Below are 18,672 nucleotides of genomic sequence, written 5' to 3' on the forward strand. Positions count from 1 at the left end.
TTTTTAAATGTCATTATCATACAGTATGGTAATTTGAACAAAATTTTTTTCTCCAACCGAGAACATTTTAAGCGAACATTTTTGAACACATTTAAAAAAATTGCATCATCTAAAGGTAATACTACGTGAAAATTAATGTTAATACTTCTTTATTATTGTTTAGTTAGCAATGGTAATTGTTAATTGTAAAAAATACAAATTTTTACATCCCTTTTAATATGTAATTTTAAATAACAAAATAAAATATATGAACGAAATAGGTCGTATAGTTTCTGAGTTTTTCTGTTTTAAGAAGCCATATGCTTAACTCTTCAATGAACGAAACTTAAGACCACTGATACCAATTCATAACGTTTTATGACTTGATATTGACTCCTTTCCTCAATGTCAGTGGGAAATGAATTTCGTGGAAATTCACAAAAAAATTTATATGATTTTTGACAGAATTAAATTTAAGGAATTAAAGGAAAAGAAAAAAAATAACAAGCATTTTAAGAAAACTGGAGAATTCTCAAGGCAGTCTTATAAATTGAGCACAATTATGTCACATATATGCATACAAGGGAGTAAAAAAAGATAAGAAATGGTCAAATATCTCTAGAATTGGATCGAAAAAGCGAAAATTGTCACATTTAATATTTTTTTAAAGTTTTCCAATGATATCAAACTTAATATTTCAGCCTCACTCCTGTGGGTTAGATGACGTAGCTTTGAAATCTTGAATATGAGCCCCTATTTCTTTTAATTGCAGATACGAATTCTCCGGAAAATGTAACCCTGTTTAAGTTCTTAATCTGATGGGTCTCGAGAACCGCCATTTTAAACAGCTTGTACCCTATTTAATTTTTCTCGGTTACTGCACCAAAATGCTTAAAACCTACAATTCACATAGGGTTACTTTTTTCTGGAGAATCTGAATGTGAGTTCGATATCTGTTGGGTCTCGAGATTCACCATTTTAAATAGCTTAACAGCTTGTATCCTATTTAATTTTTCGCAATTACAGCCTCGCCATCTGTGATGCAAACTGTATAAACCGGCAACTTAAATACGGTTATTTTTTTTTTGGAATATCCGTATCGCAAAAAAAAATATGGGAGTTCATATTTAAGTCCTCAAACCCTACCAATCCCCCATCCCATCCGAAATGTCATTTCTGTACCCTTTACTTATATATTAATGACATTTCTGGTTAAAAAACAACAACATAATTCTGGTAATAAAACCAAATTATATCGTATTTAAACCATTCATTTGGTAATTTTTCCATTTGCATTGTAACGGCTTACCAGAAATTGTTATTACCACACATTTAGCGAATAAATGATTTTTATGTCATAAATTTACAGCATTTACTACCAAAAGAAAATGTATTAAGCCAAAAGGTATTACTACCAAACGAAAGTTATAAGGTACCACACTTTATTGTTAATTTTACCTAAAGTTATTACCCAGGCGCTTCGGCAAAAATTATCTTGCTTTTTGGTGTTTCCATAAGGCAATAAATCTATATTATATTCTACTGGTCTTTAGCATACTTTTTCAGCGTGTCACCGGAAAAATAGAGAAATAAAATAGAAAATTAGTTAGCCAATATATAGTCTGAATAAAACTATTTTCTGATAAATTTTTGAGTCCTGTTTGTTGCGCTTTTTCTTGAATTTATTTTCAGTATTTTTAATGGCCAGTGTGTTTTAATACAAAGTTATTATAAGAAAGTCCTTTTTACTAAGGTTTCTTAAATGAAGTGAAGTGAAGATGTGATTTCTAATTGTTTTTTGATTTGCTAATAGTGTATATACATTAAATAATGGCAGAAAATTTCTACTGAGAAATATGCAGCTCAGAAGAACTCATAAATGCGATAAAATATTTTTTTTTAAATTTCAATCAATTAAACTTAATTATTCTTAATTAGTGTATATAAGGTTAATTAGGTCCCCCCCCCCCAAATATGGGTATGCTGGAAAAATTTTCAACTTGTCGCCTTGACAGTCTCCCGCACAGCCAGAGGTGGACAGAGAGTATCTGGCACACGCACTGGCCGAGAGGCCCGGCGAAGCCCCTCCGTGGCATTTATGTAAAAACAAGAAAAAAACATAGTACTATTTTGGCAACAGCCCGGAGGTAATCGAGCAAAAATACAAAAGTAACAAATTCACCTCTAGAATTAAACGTTTTACATGTATAATAGTTGTGATTATTCCGACTATTAACTAACAGGTGAAATTAAACATCTAGATTGATGTTTACAATAAAATATATGAAAAATTCAAGAAAAAAAACTAAATTAAAGTTTATAAATTGTCCATTGGACCCTTATAAATATTTGAAATTCAATAAAATTTACGATATCTACCATTTGAAACCCAGAATTTACCATGTGAGAGCTGTAAAAATATAATGGAATTTGTACAAGCTTTATGAAAAATATTTTTGGTCAAACCTCATAACCGAAAACTGGTGATTTAAAAATTTAAAGTTTAAAATACAGGAAAAATAATAAAAAGATTATAAGGGTTTAGTGTATAAGAAATATAAAATTTAGTTTTTAGCATTTTTTATATATTATAGGATATTTTAGAGAAAATTTCTTTACATTTTGGTCCTGAAACGAAATCCTAGACTCAAATAAAAAGATATTTTTATGCCCTTACACTGTTCAAGAGGTTACTCGAATTTGTAAGCTTTCTTATAACTTTTCATTGTAATTAAAATTTCTAATCAACGAAGGTAAAGCAAATAATAATTTTACATAAACAAAGGCATTGAAACAGAAAAAAAAATCATGAAATATTGTTTTTTTAGGTTATAAAATTAAACCAAATATTGCGCAATCTATTGGACCCTCGGTATCAAAGGAATATTGATTTTTAAACTATCGCTTTCAATATACATGCTATAAGAAAGATCTTTTATGAAAATGAAACTTATTTTAACAACTTTACTGGAAATTTTCCCAGTTTTTACTAAATTAATAAAAACGAATGCTTGGTAATGTGTATTTTCTTACGAATTTGCAATTTCTAATTGTAAATAATCTATGCATGAAATATTTTTTTAATATTAATGAGATACAAAAATAATATCTAATCTTAATCTATTTTAATAAATTATAAAAAATTAACTATATACAGGGTGTTTATAAAGTCCCGGACCCATTTTGATGTTTAATAACTCATAAAAAAATAAAGATATATTAAAATTAATAACATAAATGGTTAGATAGACACAGAAAGTTTCATGACCCTTGTCAATGAACTTCCACGTGTGCCCCCTTCGTCGCACGGAGAATATCAAGTCGATAGTCAATTTCACGCCAGGTAGCAGCAAGCATGTCGGCATCCACAGAGGCTATTGCGGCTGTAATTCTGACTTTTAGGTCATCAATGTTTGACACGATCCTCCTGTAAACATTGTCCCTTATAAATCCTCAAAGAAAAAAGTCCAGCGGCGTTATATAAGGTGATCTGGGTGGCCAAGGAATTGGACCTTCTCGCCTACAGAAAAGACGGTCTCATCAGTTGTATACTTAGACATGTTGGAAACTAGAAGAGCTTCAGCCACATGTCTTTTTGCAACAAGATGGTGCTCCACCTCATTGGAGTATCATCGTTCGTAGTTCTTTGAATGATTATTTTCCAGGAAGATGGATTGGGCGAGGAGGTCCAATTCCATGGCCACCCAGATCACTTGATATAACGTCGCTGGACTTTTTTCTTTGGGGATTCATAAAGGACAATGTTTACAGGAGGATCATGTCAAACATTGATGACCTAAAAGCCAGAATTACAACCGCAATAGCCTCTGTGGATGCCGACATGCTTGCCGCTACCTGGCGTGAAATTGACTATCGACNATATATATATATATATATATATATATATATATATATATATATATATATATATATATATATATATATATATATATATATATATATATATATATATATATATATATATATATATATATATATATATATATATATATATATATATATATATATATATATATATATATATATATATATATATATATATATATATATATATATATATATATATATATTCCTTTTTAATAATTTATAAAGAAAGATTAGATATTATTTATTTAATTTTTGACAAGGATAGTACAAATAAATGACCAGATTTTGACTATTTATATTTTTCAAAGTATTACAGTAAGCGATATACGAATTTAAAGAAAAATCTAAAAAGTTTTTTCTCTCGGTTACAAATATTCAATGTGGACTTTTTTGTGACCGGGCAAACATGTCATTTTTAATCAAGCTTGTTGCAAACATTTAATAACTTCATAGTGTCCGTCATTCCTAAGGCTGCACAAATGTGTTCTTAGAGCATCTATGGCATTGGTGAGGTATAAAACAGTACCTCTGAAATGACCTCATAAAGAAATCCTCGGTGCAAGGTCAGGGGATCTTGTACGCCATGACAGTAAGGATAAATCCTTTGTCATCAGCGAGCCTTCTAGGCATTCTTTATATCTAACCAATGACAGAAACACTGTTAGAATATACTAAAAAAAAACGTTTGGGAATCAGTAGAAACTATTGATAATATGAAATTAAAGAATGTTTGGAATAAATTAGATAGCAAAAATTTGTTTGTCGCACAAAATAGCAATACTTATTGTATTAATTACTGTAATATTCCTAATTATATTTAAAATATATATATTTTAAGACAGGTATTTATTTGTGCTATCCTTTTTATGTTGAATGTGGTCATTATGGAACCTATTGCATAAATATTTTTTTTTTAATTTAGTGCTGGCTGTATATGATTCATTATTATCTAATAATTTTCTGACCCACTGTTGATACACAATTATGTTTAATTTTTTTATGCAGATTTGTGGTAGTATTATACTTAATAAGCATGAAACTTACATCTAAATTAGATATTTGAAAGTATTTATGCTGTACTAAACTATATTGTTGTTGTTGCCGGCTGCCAGTAAAGCAGAGGAGGTGCGATTGATTTTGCTTTCTAGTTGGGGCCATCTATGGCCAAGAATTCGACTTCTGCCACACCCAAACGACACACCCGTTTATATTACGGATCCATACAGACATCCATTCTATCGTAAAGTTTACCTGAACCAGAGAGCGATCAACCTCCAATTCAGTGTTTCCAGAGATATTGATTTGTTATGAGAACAGGGACGACTTTGTGATCGTACATATTTAACGTGCACCAGTCACCATTTACTACACGGGGAGTCTTCGATCGGCTAGATTAACGTGAGTCCAGCGCTTTGTTAACCAGGCTATCCCGGTCAAAAGTATATTAGAAGTATTTATTTAATCAACACAGTGAATACTTCAGCTTGCGTTAATTAAATGAATACTTTTAGCGGATGAGAATTTACTTATTTACCTTTGCTGAAAAGTTTGTTTACTAAATGTCCACATGAATATTTTAAAACTCAGGAACAAGGCTAGGATAGTGAGGATCGAATTATTCTTGAAAAATGCTTTTAAATATGTAAATACAGTGGAAGAAAAAGCTTCTAAAAATCATAGAAATGATCTTAAAATAAAAAAATGCCCTTTAAATTTTCGACGCAATATCTTGTATTTGTTTTTTAAATTATGAATTGTAACCTCGTGGTATTCATAAATTCAATAAAAAAATAAAGTGGTATTTAAAATAAATGTATAAGTTGTGAATAAAATAAAATCTAAATAAATACTTGATAAGGACAAATAAGAATTCATTAATCTTTAATTACAACCTTCAAGATTATCGGAACTTTATTGCATAATTAAATGTTTTTTTTATATTCTGAAAATCGAGCCAACGCGTTTCGCCCAAAAGCAAATCTTACGTAATAAGCGTTTCGTGTAAATATAAAATACAAGATTCAAAGCAAAATTTATAGTAATTTAAAAGGAAAAAATTCAATGCACAAGCAAATTCTTTTAAAATTAAAAACATCAATAAAAATTGATAAAAAAAGTACTTAGAAAGGAAAAAAATAGAAAAAATACTAAAATTACCAAAAACATTATAAGTAATAAAATGATCAAAAATGTATTAATAATCAACATTCTAGCTCAGTTTAGGAATAATAATCTTTTAAAAAAAGTCTTATGAACTCTTATAGGATATTTTGTTTCACATGTTAAGGTTTAATATATGAATTATACAAAAAAGAAATTTTTATTTTAATATATTTTTGAGCTAAAATATGGATTTTCAAATGAAACATTAGTAAGTAAAGGTGATAATACAACATACTTTCTCTTGATCCAGTTGGTTAGAAACATAACCGATATCTAAAGCAGATTCATTCCGAGTATTGACAAAATTTTCAAAGAGCGCAATAAATTCTTTATCCAAATATTTACAATAGGATGCAGCTAAATCTTGCTTTGGTAATTGATGAATCAACTGTTGATTTCTGTATCCTTCTCCATCACTCCCTAATACAGGAATCTGATGCTCTGATAACTGACTAAAATAGTCATCAATCTGAAACAATTTATTTATTTGAGTAATTGAGAATTATTATTTCTACAAGTTATGATTCGAGATTCTTAATTGATATTTATCTTACACAAAAATTAATTTTTACGTTAGTGTTTCCATTTCCACTTTCCAAAAGCATGACGATAAATGCAAAATGTTAATTTTTTGACAAACTCTTATGACATAATTATTTTATATCACAGTACACTCCTTTATTTTGCGAGTCAAGAATCTGTTAATAAACGGGTGTTTCAATTTTTGTCATCATTTCCAAAGATATGGCGAAAAACTCAAAATGCTACATTAAAGGGATATTTTTTGACAATTTTTTGACGTAATCATTTTAAATAATACAATATATAGTAAGCACCTCCCCATATTTTGAGAGCCAAGATTCCGTTAAGTACGGGGGTTGGTGTGTTTGTTCAATGTAAGAAAGTCTAAGTGTTTTCAACCATATTAATCATCTCTCATTAATTAATTAACGTACATGAATTATCTCTCTCAAACTATTAAAATTACGCCTTAGTAGGATAAAATCCGATAAATAAAATAGTTCCGAAGAATGAACTTTAAGATTGATATACTTTTTACTGTATCATAAATTATAAAATTACGTCACGTGTTTGGTCTTACAACAATAAAGCCACTGGATGAACACGGCCCAAATTTTTAAAACAACGAATCCCTCTACGTTTATTTAATATTATTACCATTTTTATTTTTATTGTATTTATTTTAAATATTTACATATACAAAAAAATTAGTACTTTGTTTACCATTTTCTGGCATTAGTCAGAACTAAGATTTATACTGACACATATATTTTCTCCAGAAAACTTTTAAGTATAAATCATGCAATCTCAATGGTTCAAGGGGGGAAACATCAAATGTGTTAATTAATTAGTGCAGTTATGACATCAGATAAAACGTACTTTCTCTGAATAAACGTACCTTTTTTTTCGACGTATTTGGATTTTTGCCCCCCAAAATATAGGGGATATCCGCAATCTGGGAAATGTGATTCCGATTGTTTGAGAGCGGTTCAAACGTTAGACTACTTAATGTTAATTTTACAGTTTGCGTATCTCGTCATATTTTGAGAACTTTTTAAGCGAAGAAGTTTTGCACACAATAATAGAATTCGTTGATCTAAAGATAATTACTTTTGGTAAATAATGATTATTTTTCATTATTTTATTCATTATACAATGGAAAGGAAATTTAAATTGTGATGCATTCAATTTTTTACATAATTTTAACGAATGTAAATTTACAATGCAAAATACAAAAGTTGAGCAAAATCAGTCTAATAGTTATATCGAAATCGAATTTTAAAGAATTTATATTTTTGAATTCGGTTTCTCAAGAACTATTTGGCTGATTTCGCTCAAATTTACAAGTTGTTGTGCAAAATTACATTCTTTAAAATTATGTAAGAAATTTTATCCCATACAAATCAAAAATTCTCTGACAGTTACTAGATAACGTAATAAAACATAATAAATATTTACTGAAACTTCATGTGCTTTGAATAAAATTTATAGCTGCGTGCAAAAATTTTCGATTGCTTAAAAAGTTTTTTTAATATGGCCAGATACTCAGAACGTAAAATTAACATTAAGGAGTTCAAACTTTATACTGCTTTCCGGACCAAGATATTGGGACCCTATTTCCCAGATTGTGGCTGCCCCCGTATATTTTTATTTTTTTTGGGGGGGTGGGGCACAGAAATCCAAATCCGTCGAAAGAATTATTCGTCCATATTTAGAGAAAGTACATTTTTGTGTCTGATTTCGTAACTTCAAATATCGTCTGCACTAATTAATTAGCATATTTGTGGTTACCCCTTCGAGTCCTTGAGATTGAGTCATAGAATGGGAAGTTCTATCAAATTCATCATTTGACCAAAAGTTATTCAAGGTGTCCGTTTTTTTCGCACTTTGTAATTATAAGTTAATGCAAAATAACTTATAATATTATCATTCATTGGGGGAATGGAACCACTTATGTCACTAAAAATTCATAGATTGCGTTTCATTATATATTTTTAGATTTCCAGTTAAAAAGGAAGGAAAAAGACCTTGCACTTTAGGGTAAAGGAAAAAAAATTAAAATTCTGGCTAATTACTGTCAATAAAAATGTACTAAAATATTTGAGAGTAACAGGTGGTTCCTAGAAGAAACATTCTCAATCTTAATTATTTTTTCACTTATTTTGCGACTAAGTATAGTGCTGATTCTAAATCTGTATATTAAATACCATTACACAGTGTGGCAATACATATTTTGGACTCATAATTGGATTTTAGTAATCACAACAAAATTTAAAAATAAATAAATAAATAAATAAAAAAGTATTTCAACTTAAAATATATTTACAAATAAATTAAAGTAAGAAGTCTTAGCCAAAAACAATGGTGAAAAGGTGTCTCAAAAATGTTTGCTACTGTGATGTTTCATTCCTTGAATCTTGAAGCAGTATTTTTTTACTTATGTCGAAGAATGTTTTACGTTATCTCGTGTTCAAAATGGATCTAACCACGTTGGATTTGAGACTGGTGAATAATGTGTTCATTCTTGTGTTGTTGTGGGAAATACAGGGTGTTTATAAAGTTCCGGACCTATTTTGATGTTTAATAACTCATAAAATAATAATGATAGATTAAAATTAATAACATAAATGGTTAGATAGTCTCAAAAAGTTTCATGACCCTTGTCAATGAACTTCCACGAGTGCCCCCTTCATAGTACAGAGAATATCAAGTCGATAGTCAATTTCACGCCAGGTAGCGGCAAGCATGCCGGCATCCACAGAGGCTACTGCGGTTGTAATTCTGGCTTTTTGGTCATCAATATCCCACACGATCCTCCTGTAAACATTGTGCCCTTTTAAATCCCCAAAGAAAAAAGTCCAGCGGCATTATATCAGGTGATCTGGGTGGCCAAGGAATTGGACCTCCCCGCCTCAAAATTACAACCGCAATAGCCTCTGTGGATGCCGATATGTTTGCCACTACCTGGCGTGAAATTGACTACCGACTTGATATTCTCCGTGCGACGAGCGGGGCACATGTAGAAGTTTATTGACAAGGGTCATGAAACTTTTTGAGTCTATCTAACCATTTATGTTATTGATTTTATTCTATCTTTATTATTTTATGAGTTATTAACAATCAAAATGGGTCCGGGACTTTATAAACACCCTGTATTTATTGCAATATCCACGAGAGTCATCATGCGTTGTACTGAATCTTTCATACACACGTTTCAATGCATACTTAAATCAGTAGTCAATCATAAAAAAATTTAAAACTTTAGTGATAGACAAAAATGTCTGGTTTTAAATATAATCCAAGTTATTTCTTGCAAATCTGCAAATTTAAAAGAAAAAGACAGACGTAATTATTACTTCTCTATTTGATAAACCTGGGGGTACCCAAGAATATTTTCTTTCATCAACTTCACAGGTTTCTTCTGGACTTTCAGCCCTAAAAAAATCATAATTTTAGTTCACTTTTTATCTTCTAAATATAAAGTGATATATGAAAGGATTTAGAGATATAATAATTATTTTTTATTATATCACTAATAGTCACAACCCTACAGGGAAATGCTTTTATCTCAAGTAACGAAACAAGTCAAAAATTAGGGTTGTCTTCGCTGCTCTAAAAATAAGCAGTTTACTTATATCTTTTTAAACCAATTCTGCCAAAAGCGGCAGCATAACTGAAACTGAGAAGTTATGAGTTCGTGACTCACCCCCGAAGAAGGCATTTAATTGAAATATTCATATCTTCAAACAATAAACACTGATTCAAAGAAAAAGGGGGAATCTTCAGTTCAATTCCTATGTGTGCCATGAAACGTACAGCGTAAATATAAACAAAATTTTCAAAAATTTCTCGAGAAACAAAATTGTTTTGCCTCTTTTGCTTCTAGATTATTTAAGGAGATGTTACTATAATTATGGAATATTTTATAAGTATTAAAATTTACATTGAAACTCGAGGGTTTAGAAAGGCGATGATAATTACTAGTAATACCGTGCATGCAAGCTGAAAAAATCATTAGACAAAAGGGCAATTTAATATTCAAAAAGTTGTTAAAAATTATTAAATTCTTGCCTCAAGATTTTAAAAACTTATTTATTAGATATCCTAAAACTGTTCAAAACTAGCTCCACATCTGCTTTTTTTCTCTTTACAATTTTAAGGCAGTTAAGTATATTAAAGGAAACTTTTATTTATTATTTAAAGCAGAATGTGATGAGATTTGTAATTGCAAATTATTTTTTATTTAAATCTATAGCTACAGCCAGAACCAATTAAACTATGAAATAAACGTAAAATAAAATGTCAGAAAATTGTAGCCTCATTCGTAGTTTTTAATGAGAAATATTTTAAACAGTAGCTTTTAAAAGTAGTTATATGTTTAACTGATAAACAAAATGAGCGTATGGTAAATAAAAAATTATTAAAATTAACTTTTTCTTGAAAAAATTCAAATATTTGCAAACTGGTAAATTTTGCAATTTTTTTTAAATTTTTATTTTTAATTCTGAAATAAGCAGCAATTTTCTCTCACTTATTTTAGTTATTTTTTCTTAAAATACAATAAAAAATAAAAATAATTTTAAAAAAAAGTATTTAATTCACATCTTTAAACTGATCGCTGTCTATTAATTTCGACATCAGGTACTTAAAAGAGCATTTTTTATTCCTATTTNAATTAATTAGCATATTTGAGGTCACCCCCAGGAACCATTAAGATTAACACTTAGTTCGTGAAAATCCGATCATTAGAACGAAAGTTATTCAGGGTGATATCTTTTTTTTTTTTTGCGGACTGTACATCTGAATTCAACCGTGAACAATTTTCTGAATCGATTGGCGCACGTAAATATTTATTTCATTTACTATTTCTCAAGACACAAATTCGCATTTTTTCAGGTATAATTTTATCAAGAACTACTAAATCTATTAAAATAAAGTTTTATAGAGGGTTGCTTTGGATATAAATCTATAGAATAGACCTACAATATAACAAACGTTAGTAACAAAAATAGAGAAAATTTTAATTATTGAAATACATTAGGCATATTTTGCACAAACTTCTGTATCACTATATTTAAAAATATATTTCAATATCATCACTTAAAAGTTAAGTCTACTTAAAACATATAATTTACTTTCAAATAAGTTAAGTGAGAAAACTTCAAAAACTTCCACCCTAACAATAACTTTCGATCTAATGATAGGATCGTCACATTCTAGGACTCAATCTTAATGACTCGAGGGGGTAACTTCAAATATTCTAATTAATTAGTACAGACTATATTTTAAGTTACAAAATCAGACACAAAAACGTATTTTCTCTGGATGAACATACCTTTGTTTCAACGGATTCCGATTTTTGAACCCCAAAATATAGGGGACAGCCGCAATCTGGGAAATATGGTCCGAATAGTTTGGTCAGGAAAGCGCTCAAAAGTTTGAAACACTTAATGTTTATTTTACTTCTTGGATAATTCGCTATATCTCGGGAACTTTATAAGTGAATTGAAAAGATTTTGCAGACAATAATTAAATTTGTTTATTCAAGGATAATTCCATGCGAAAACTTACTTGTAATAAACTTCTGACTTAAAGTTTCTTAACTTAAGTTTCTGAGAAATCAAATTTTCAATATTTGACTTTTTTGTCAAGAACTATTTAACCGTTTTTGCTCAAATTTTGCATTTTGCCATTCAAAATCATATTCTTTAAAATGATGCAAAAAAATAGTATACCTTACAATTCAAAATATTTTCGACCATTATTAAATAAAATAATAAAAAATATTAAATAATTACTAAAAGTCATTTTTTGCATGGAATTATCTTTGGATAAACGAATTTTACAATTGTGTGTAAAAAAAATGTTTCAAACAGTTTAAAAAGTTCTTGAGATATAGCGAAATACACAAAAAGTAAAATGAACAGTAAGGCATAAAAATTTTGGAGCGTTCTCCTTACCAAACTATTGGGACCATATTTCCCTGATTGTAGCTTCCCCCTACCTTTTGGGGATCAGATATCCGAATCCGTCAAAAAAAAAAAATTTATGTTTATTCAGAGAAAATAATTAAACCAAAATTATTCAGGGTGGTCCGTTTTTTTCTTTTTTTTCCCACTGTAGCTAATATATGTTCCGCAAAGAGAGATTTTAGGAATAACCAAATTTTAAGTGTCTTAAATATATATTTTCAACAATTATTTTTTTGTAATGTACTCATACTTTAATTTCTACTATAATTATACATTATAGACAATTGTGGTGCTTCGTTAATTACACTGTAAAAAATTTAGTGTATAGTTGCAACCATTCATGATGTTGAGGTTATCTGCATACATTTTTAAGTACAGAACTGTAGTTTTCTTAGAAAAAATTATATAAATTGACAAAACAGCAATTGTTTGAAAGAATTAGTTCGAATATATTACTAAAAATATGCTTGTTTTTGAAATGAAGACATTCAATTGATTCTAATGTGCTTAAAAATATATATTGTCAATAAAAAAGCAAACAAAAAATTAATAAATAAATAAATCTATAACAGTGAAAAAGTAATTAAAAAAGTGACTGGTGAATGTTTTACAGATTACACAGTAAAACATTTTGGTGTATAGTTGCCACTACTTTTAGTGTTGAGGTAAACTAAAAATGCTTATAGTGCATGTGGACGCATTTTTTTCATCACTTTTCATTCTAGGTAGTTATTTATTTTTGTGTTTTTTGATTGACAACACGTTTTCATGCTCATTAGAATCAGTTGAATAGCTTTATTTCAAAAACATTTCGCTTAAATACAAGTACATATTAAATGATATATTCGCACTAATGCTCCAGCCGACCGAAGACTTTTCGTCTAGTAAATGGTGACACCAGTCACGTTAAAATCTGTCTGGTCACAAACTAAATTTCTTCTCATAACAAATTATACCTCTGGGGATATTGAATTGGAGATTGATCGTTCTCTGGTTCAGGTCAAAATTACGATCTGCGGATAAATGATGGGATGTATAAATGGGTTCACTCTCTAAAACGGTATGACGTATGAGTGTGGCAGAATTGGAATTCTTGACCATAGATGGTGCCACTGGAAAACAAGAGCAATCACAATCCCTCTGCCTTAATAACCGACGACTACAACAACAACAACAATTCTTTCTTACAATTGATATTTCGTCAATTTTATATACGTTTTTGCTTGATAACTATAGACCGGTACATAAATTTGCATATGTAACAGTAATTTGTATATTGGAGAATGTATTTGTAACAGTTTTGTATTTTAATTACAAATACATTTTTAAGTACCGAACTGCAGTTATTGAGCAGAAAGTTAGATAAAATTGACGAAATTGTTTAAAAGAATTAGTGTGAGTATATTGAAAATGTGCTTGATTTTTAAACGAAATTTTTTGATAATAAATATTTTAAAAAGCTATAACAGTGAAAAAGTAACTAAAAATGTGACTCCTGCACTGTAAAAAATATTTATTTATCTCAACTCTAAAAATGGTAGCCACTACTTTGTTTACAGGTTGGTTAAGATTTTATTGATGTTTTTTATGGAACGGTATTTTCATCATTAGCTGTTTCAAAACTGAAATTATACATAGTTCTGAATTACATACATAGTTGAATTAAACATAGTTCTGCTCTATTTCTTGAGGGCTGAAATAGTACGTATTTATTTTCATGCGTAATTTTAGTGAAAGAAATGAGTGGAAACACAACTAAATAATAATTAATGAACAGAAGTTCAAAAGTAGGTTCTAAATTTGATTTTTAGAACTAAAAAACTTACCTCCACATGTGGGCGTATTTTTCATTGCAATGGACTTCATCCGCTTCCTGGTTTTGTACGCCCTACGGAAATAAACTTCTTGATAAAATACTACAAGATCATTTTTTCTCAAACAAAATTTATTAATCTTAAAAGGAAAGTTATATACTTCTTTCATGCAATTTAAATAAGAAACACCCTCATTATAATAATATATTTGAAATAATTAGGTTGCTGAAGTTAATAAAATCAATTAATTTACACATTTAAGAAGAAGAAAAAAATCAACCATTTTTATTTTAGTGATATTGATAGAATCCCGCTTTTTTACAGTTAGATGTATAGTTGCAGATATTGTAGAATAACTTATTTTAGGAAATAATACGAAGCGTTTTTATTATAATGTTTAACCTGAAAGCACAATGTTTTCAGGGGATCTTGTTGAAACCTTCATCTGTTAGAACCATCTGTTTGATAGTCGCGTGCCAACTTTATCGTAGTACATAGATAAGAAAAGAATAATCTCTCTTAAAATCACATTAGTTTTTCAAGAGTTGAAAATTTTATCAATATACTAAGTATAAGACGTGAGTGCATTTTATATTCCTGAATTTCATAAAAGTTGTATTGAATGATATCTTAAACATATTTTTAAAAAAAAAATATTAATAAAATAACCATATTTGCATTCGTGTTTTGTTATTTAGAGCTAAAATATCGTGTACTTCTTTTAGAAATTGGATATCATGTACTTCTTTTTGAATTGGTAATCTTTTTGAAATTGGAACCGGTAATGAGTCATTCTCAAATGATTTATTGATATTTTTATAATTTATAAACACCAAATAGTTTAGTCTGACAATTACCGAAAATTATTGAAACTAGAAATAGGTTTTCCATTATTTCTTAATAAAGTTATATTTAAAATGTTGTTCTTATTTTATATTTCAAGTTCCAGTTGTTAGTGTAGGACTCAGTTTATAGCGACATGGCTCACAGCTTTTGTAGTTCACCAAGCTGTTATAACGAAACCGAGCACTTCCTAAAAAGGTATGTGGTGCTGCTGGCTGCTAATGACGGACAACTTCTTATATGGGATATATATATATATATATATNGTGCACAAGATGATAAAGTTTTGACAAACAAATTACACACTTGTGTAGTTCCAAATTTCAGCTTTAAAATGCAAAAGCCTGTTTCAGAAAAGGGTAACTACCACGGGAATGGCTGCTGCTGGCACGGAGGTATCTCGCCTTGGCGGAAAACTTTTTACTCAACCCGATATATATATATATATATATATATATATTGCATTTATATATATATATATATTTGCATTTTGCAGTTCTTTGATTGTACTGCAAGAATAATTCATTTCATTAACAAACTAGAAGTCACCCCGAGCTGGTGGCTAGAACTCACCTTGTCCTTCCCATCACAAAGACATGAAAGACAGCTATTTGTAAAATTTTACCTACGCACAATATTTTTCCAATTCCAATTACTATATTTTAAACAAGTAACTACTTTTGGATTGTGGTCTTGCGTCTTCTGAAACATTATACCTTTTCTGTAGATTCACTGACCAGTCCCACAATCCTTTTAGCAGCCAGAGTGGGACATAAGAATTTTAGGAATCAATATATATTACGAATTTATAATTTCGGCGATTGTTGGGCTTTTGAAAATGACAAAATAACCTTGTTTAACACATTATTCATCATTGGAAGAGGCGAAAGTTAACACGTTGTGTCTTTCACATTTAAAATTTAATATCGGGGAACGAAATTATCTTACAAATACAGAAATCGTGTTTCCACACAATTGATTTTTTGCCTTGCGTACTTTTTTGTACTCCAACTCCCCTCTACACATGTTGTCTGTCATCCACTGTGATGATCAATAACAAGTTCTCGTGGTAAAAAAAGAAATAATTTCTTTCAATTACTGTTTACACGATTTTAGAAGATCGTAAGACAAATTTCTAAACTCAGTGGTGCGACAGCCCATAGAGGGCCCATCTCAGTTTTCTTGACCTAGTACTCTGGAGTGCAGGAGCATATGTTCCGGTTTAGGTGGTCAGCCGAACGCGGAACGCCCAGTGTTTAGTTCCCAAGCATGTTTGACCCACTGAAGGGATGAAAGGCTGAGTCAACCTTGCCCGACCTTGCCTTGATCAAACTCAGGATCTGTGGCACAGCAGCACGAAGCACTACCACTCAGCCAACGGGCGTCAAACAAATTTCTAAGGGCTTATAAATTTTAATAAGTGTACAGGTCCAGGCTTTATAAAATGTTTGTTTTTCATATAGAAGAGCAATTATCTTCCTCTCATTAGTATACAACAGTTACAACAACATCAGGATTGGTTTATTGATACGACATACATTTGCAGGCTTGTGTGCTCAATTAAAGCTTTTAAACCTTTGTCAAGTATAAGGACAGATAGCACAATACAGAGAAGGACATCACACAGAATACATCCAGGGTTACGGCGGGATTCGAACCCGCCACCTCCACGTTTAACAGATAATTTGGCGGGCGATACCGCTAGGCCAGGGAGGCCCCCAACATCAGGAATACATTTATTTCTGTATTGTCTAAACAATAAGCAATTAGTTCTTTTGACCACTTCATGATAATTTTTGAGGCTTCGATTTCTTCCAATGGAACTCTTTGAAAGTAAATAACAGTTAACTTCTTACTATTTAACAGTCAGTTAAAGTTTTTGCAAACATTGAGGAAAATGTTATGTATCCGTACCTGTAGTTGAATCCTCTAAATGTTGAAAAAAGGAATCTCAGTAAAATGGAGAAGATAAATGAGCCACTGTAGCTAGTCCAATTGTAACGGTCGTTCAAATTTCATTTCAGTGTTGCAAACAGTATTTATAACTGTACTATCACAGCCAGTAACGACCAATTGCTACACATCAACGAAGTTTTTCCTAAATACTGATAAAAAGCGTTTAGGGCGATTACGGGACATAGATATATTTCCTCCAGGTTTTTGAATTATGCTTATGTGCTCTGCCTATATCTCACTTTTGTGCATTTTTTAAACAACTTTTCTTGAGACAATTATAATTTTCTTCGTCAATCAAAAACACTTCTTTAACACTGACGTCGGTGTTCATTTTGAGGTTCATGCTTTTCTCGCTTGATTTTATTGCCATCGAATTTTAGCACTTTCTTCACTAATCAGTCTCACATCTTTCAAAACGCTTGACACTAAAGCAACTCTCTTAGAAAATTTAAACCTGCCAATTATTATGATGTGATTTCTCATATTGATGACGGCGTCTTCTTAATGTAATGTTTCGTAAAATGAATTTTTAAGGCGTACGGTGCGCAACAAAAATAAACGGACCACCCTGAATAACATTTGATCTAATGATTGGATCTTCTCGTTCTAGGACTTAATCTTAACGATTCGAGAGAGTGACTTCAAATAGGCTAATTAGATTTTGAAGAAGATATTTTAAAATAGAAAAGCAGACACAAAAACGTACTTTCTCTGAATAAACATACGGATTTCTGACCCCTAATATCTAGGGCGTAGCCACAATTTGGGAAATGTGATCCCTATAGAGCTAAGATCGAATCTTCTCAGCCGAAAAACAAAGTTAAGACTCTATAAGACACTCATACTCCCTGTACTACTTTATGGAAGTGAACCCTAAATTCAGATATACAGAGGACACTAGACACCTTTGAAAGAAAGATCTTCAGAGCCATCTCTGGCGCAATTCAAGAAAGGGGAAGCTGGCAAACTAGATATAACTTCGAGCTCTACCAGCAGCCCAAATTTCACAAATAATTCGCAGTAATAGGCTGAGATGGCTGGGTCATCTACGGAGAAACCCTGAAAATAGCGCCATGAGAATAGTCACCTTTAAGAACCCCGAGGGGTCACGTCCCAGAGGCAGACCCCCTACTAGATGGCTCAACGACATCGAAAATGATTTGAAAACCCTAAAGATTAGAAATTGGAAGGGAGTTGCTATGTATAGGAAACCCTGGTGTTTGTCAGCTGTTGAGCAGGGCTAAAGGGAATAGAAGGGCTGGTTCACTCCTTTGAAGTATCTCTTGCCGCGCCGATCCTCCGACGTCACTCTAGTGACGTCACTTTGGCGCAAAGCTCGCACTTTTACTTCAAGAACGGAGCGTTTGGTCTTACTAGCTCTAACTAATATTGGATCATTTCTTTTTGCGAGATATTCTAAGACATTTGTTATTTTCTATAATGACTTTCCTCAGTTTTTGCAGTGAATTTACAAGAATTTAAAACTATTATCGAAATGCCAGTTTGCGCGATTGCAACTTGCAAAAATTCTGATA

At 30.6% G+C, this 18,672-nt stretch overlaps 1 protein-coding gene across 3 annotated transcripts in view; it reads right to left on the bottom strand.

Annotated features, from left to right (window-relative positions):
- LOC107437445 (four and a half LIM domains protein 2) overlaps positions 1-18,672 on the bottom strand; it is a 159,412-nt gene that overhangs the window by 64,070 nt on the left and 76,670 nt on the right. For 2 of the 3 annotated variants that reach the window (XM_071187842.1, XM_071187843.1), the window contains exons 2-4: positions 14,351-14,412; positions 9,909-9,987; positions 6,266-6,499 (exon numbers count right to left, since the gene is read on the bottom strand). In XM_071187842.1, coding sequence (XP_071043943.1) covers positions 6,266-6,499; positions 9,909-9,987; positions 14,351-14,412 — 375 coding nt within the window. Of the gene's footprint in view, positions 1-6,265; positions 6,500-9,908; positions 9,988-14,350; positions 14,413-14,618; positions 14,637-18,672 lie in introns of those variants that run through there. The other variant, XM_043049284.2, reaches the window with a different exon arrangement.

Source organism: Parasteatoda tepidariorum, chromosome X1, assembly GCF_043381705.1.
Source record: "Parasteatoda tepidariorum isolate YZ-2023 chromosome X1, CAS_Ptep_4.0, whole genome shotgun sequence".
NCBI classification, from domain to species: domain Eukaryota; kingdom Metazoa; phylum Arthropoda; class Arachnida; order Araneae; family Theridiidae; genus Parasteatoda; species Parasteatoda tepidariorum.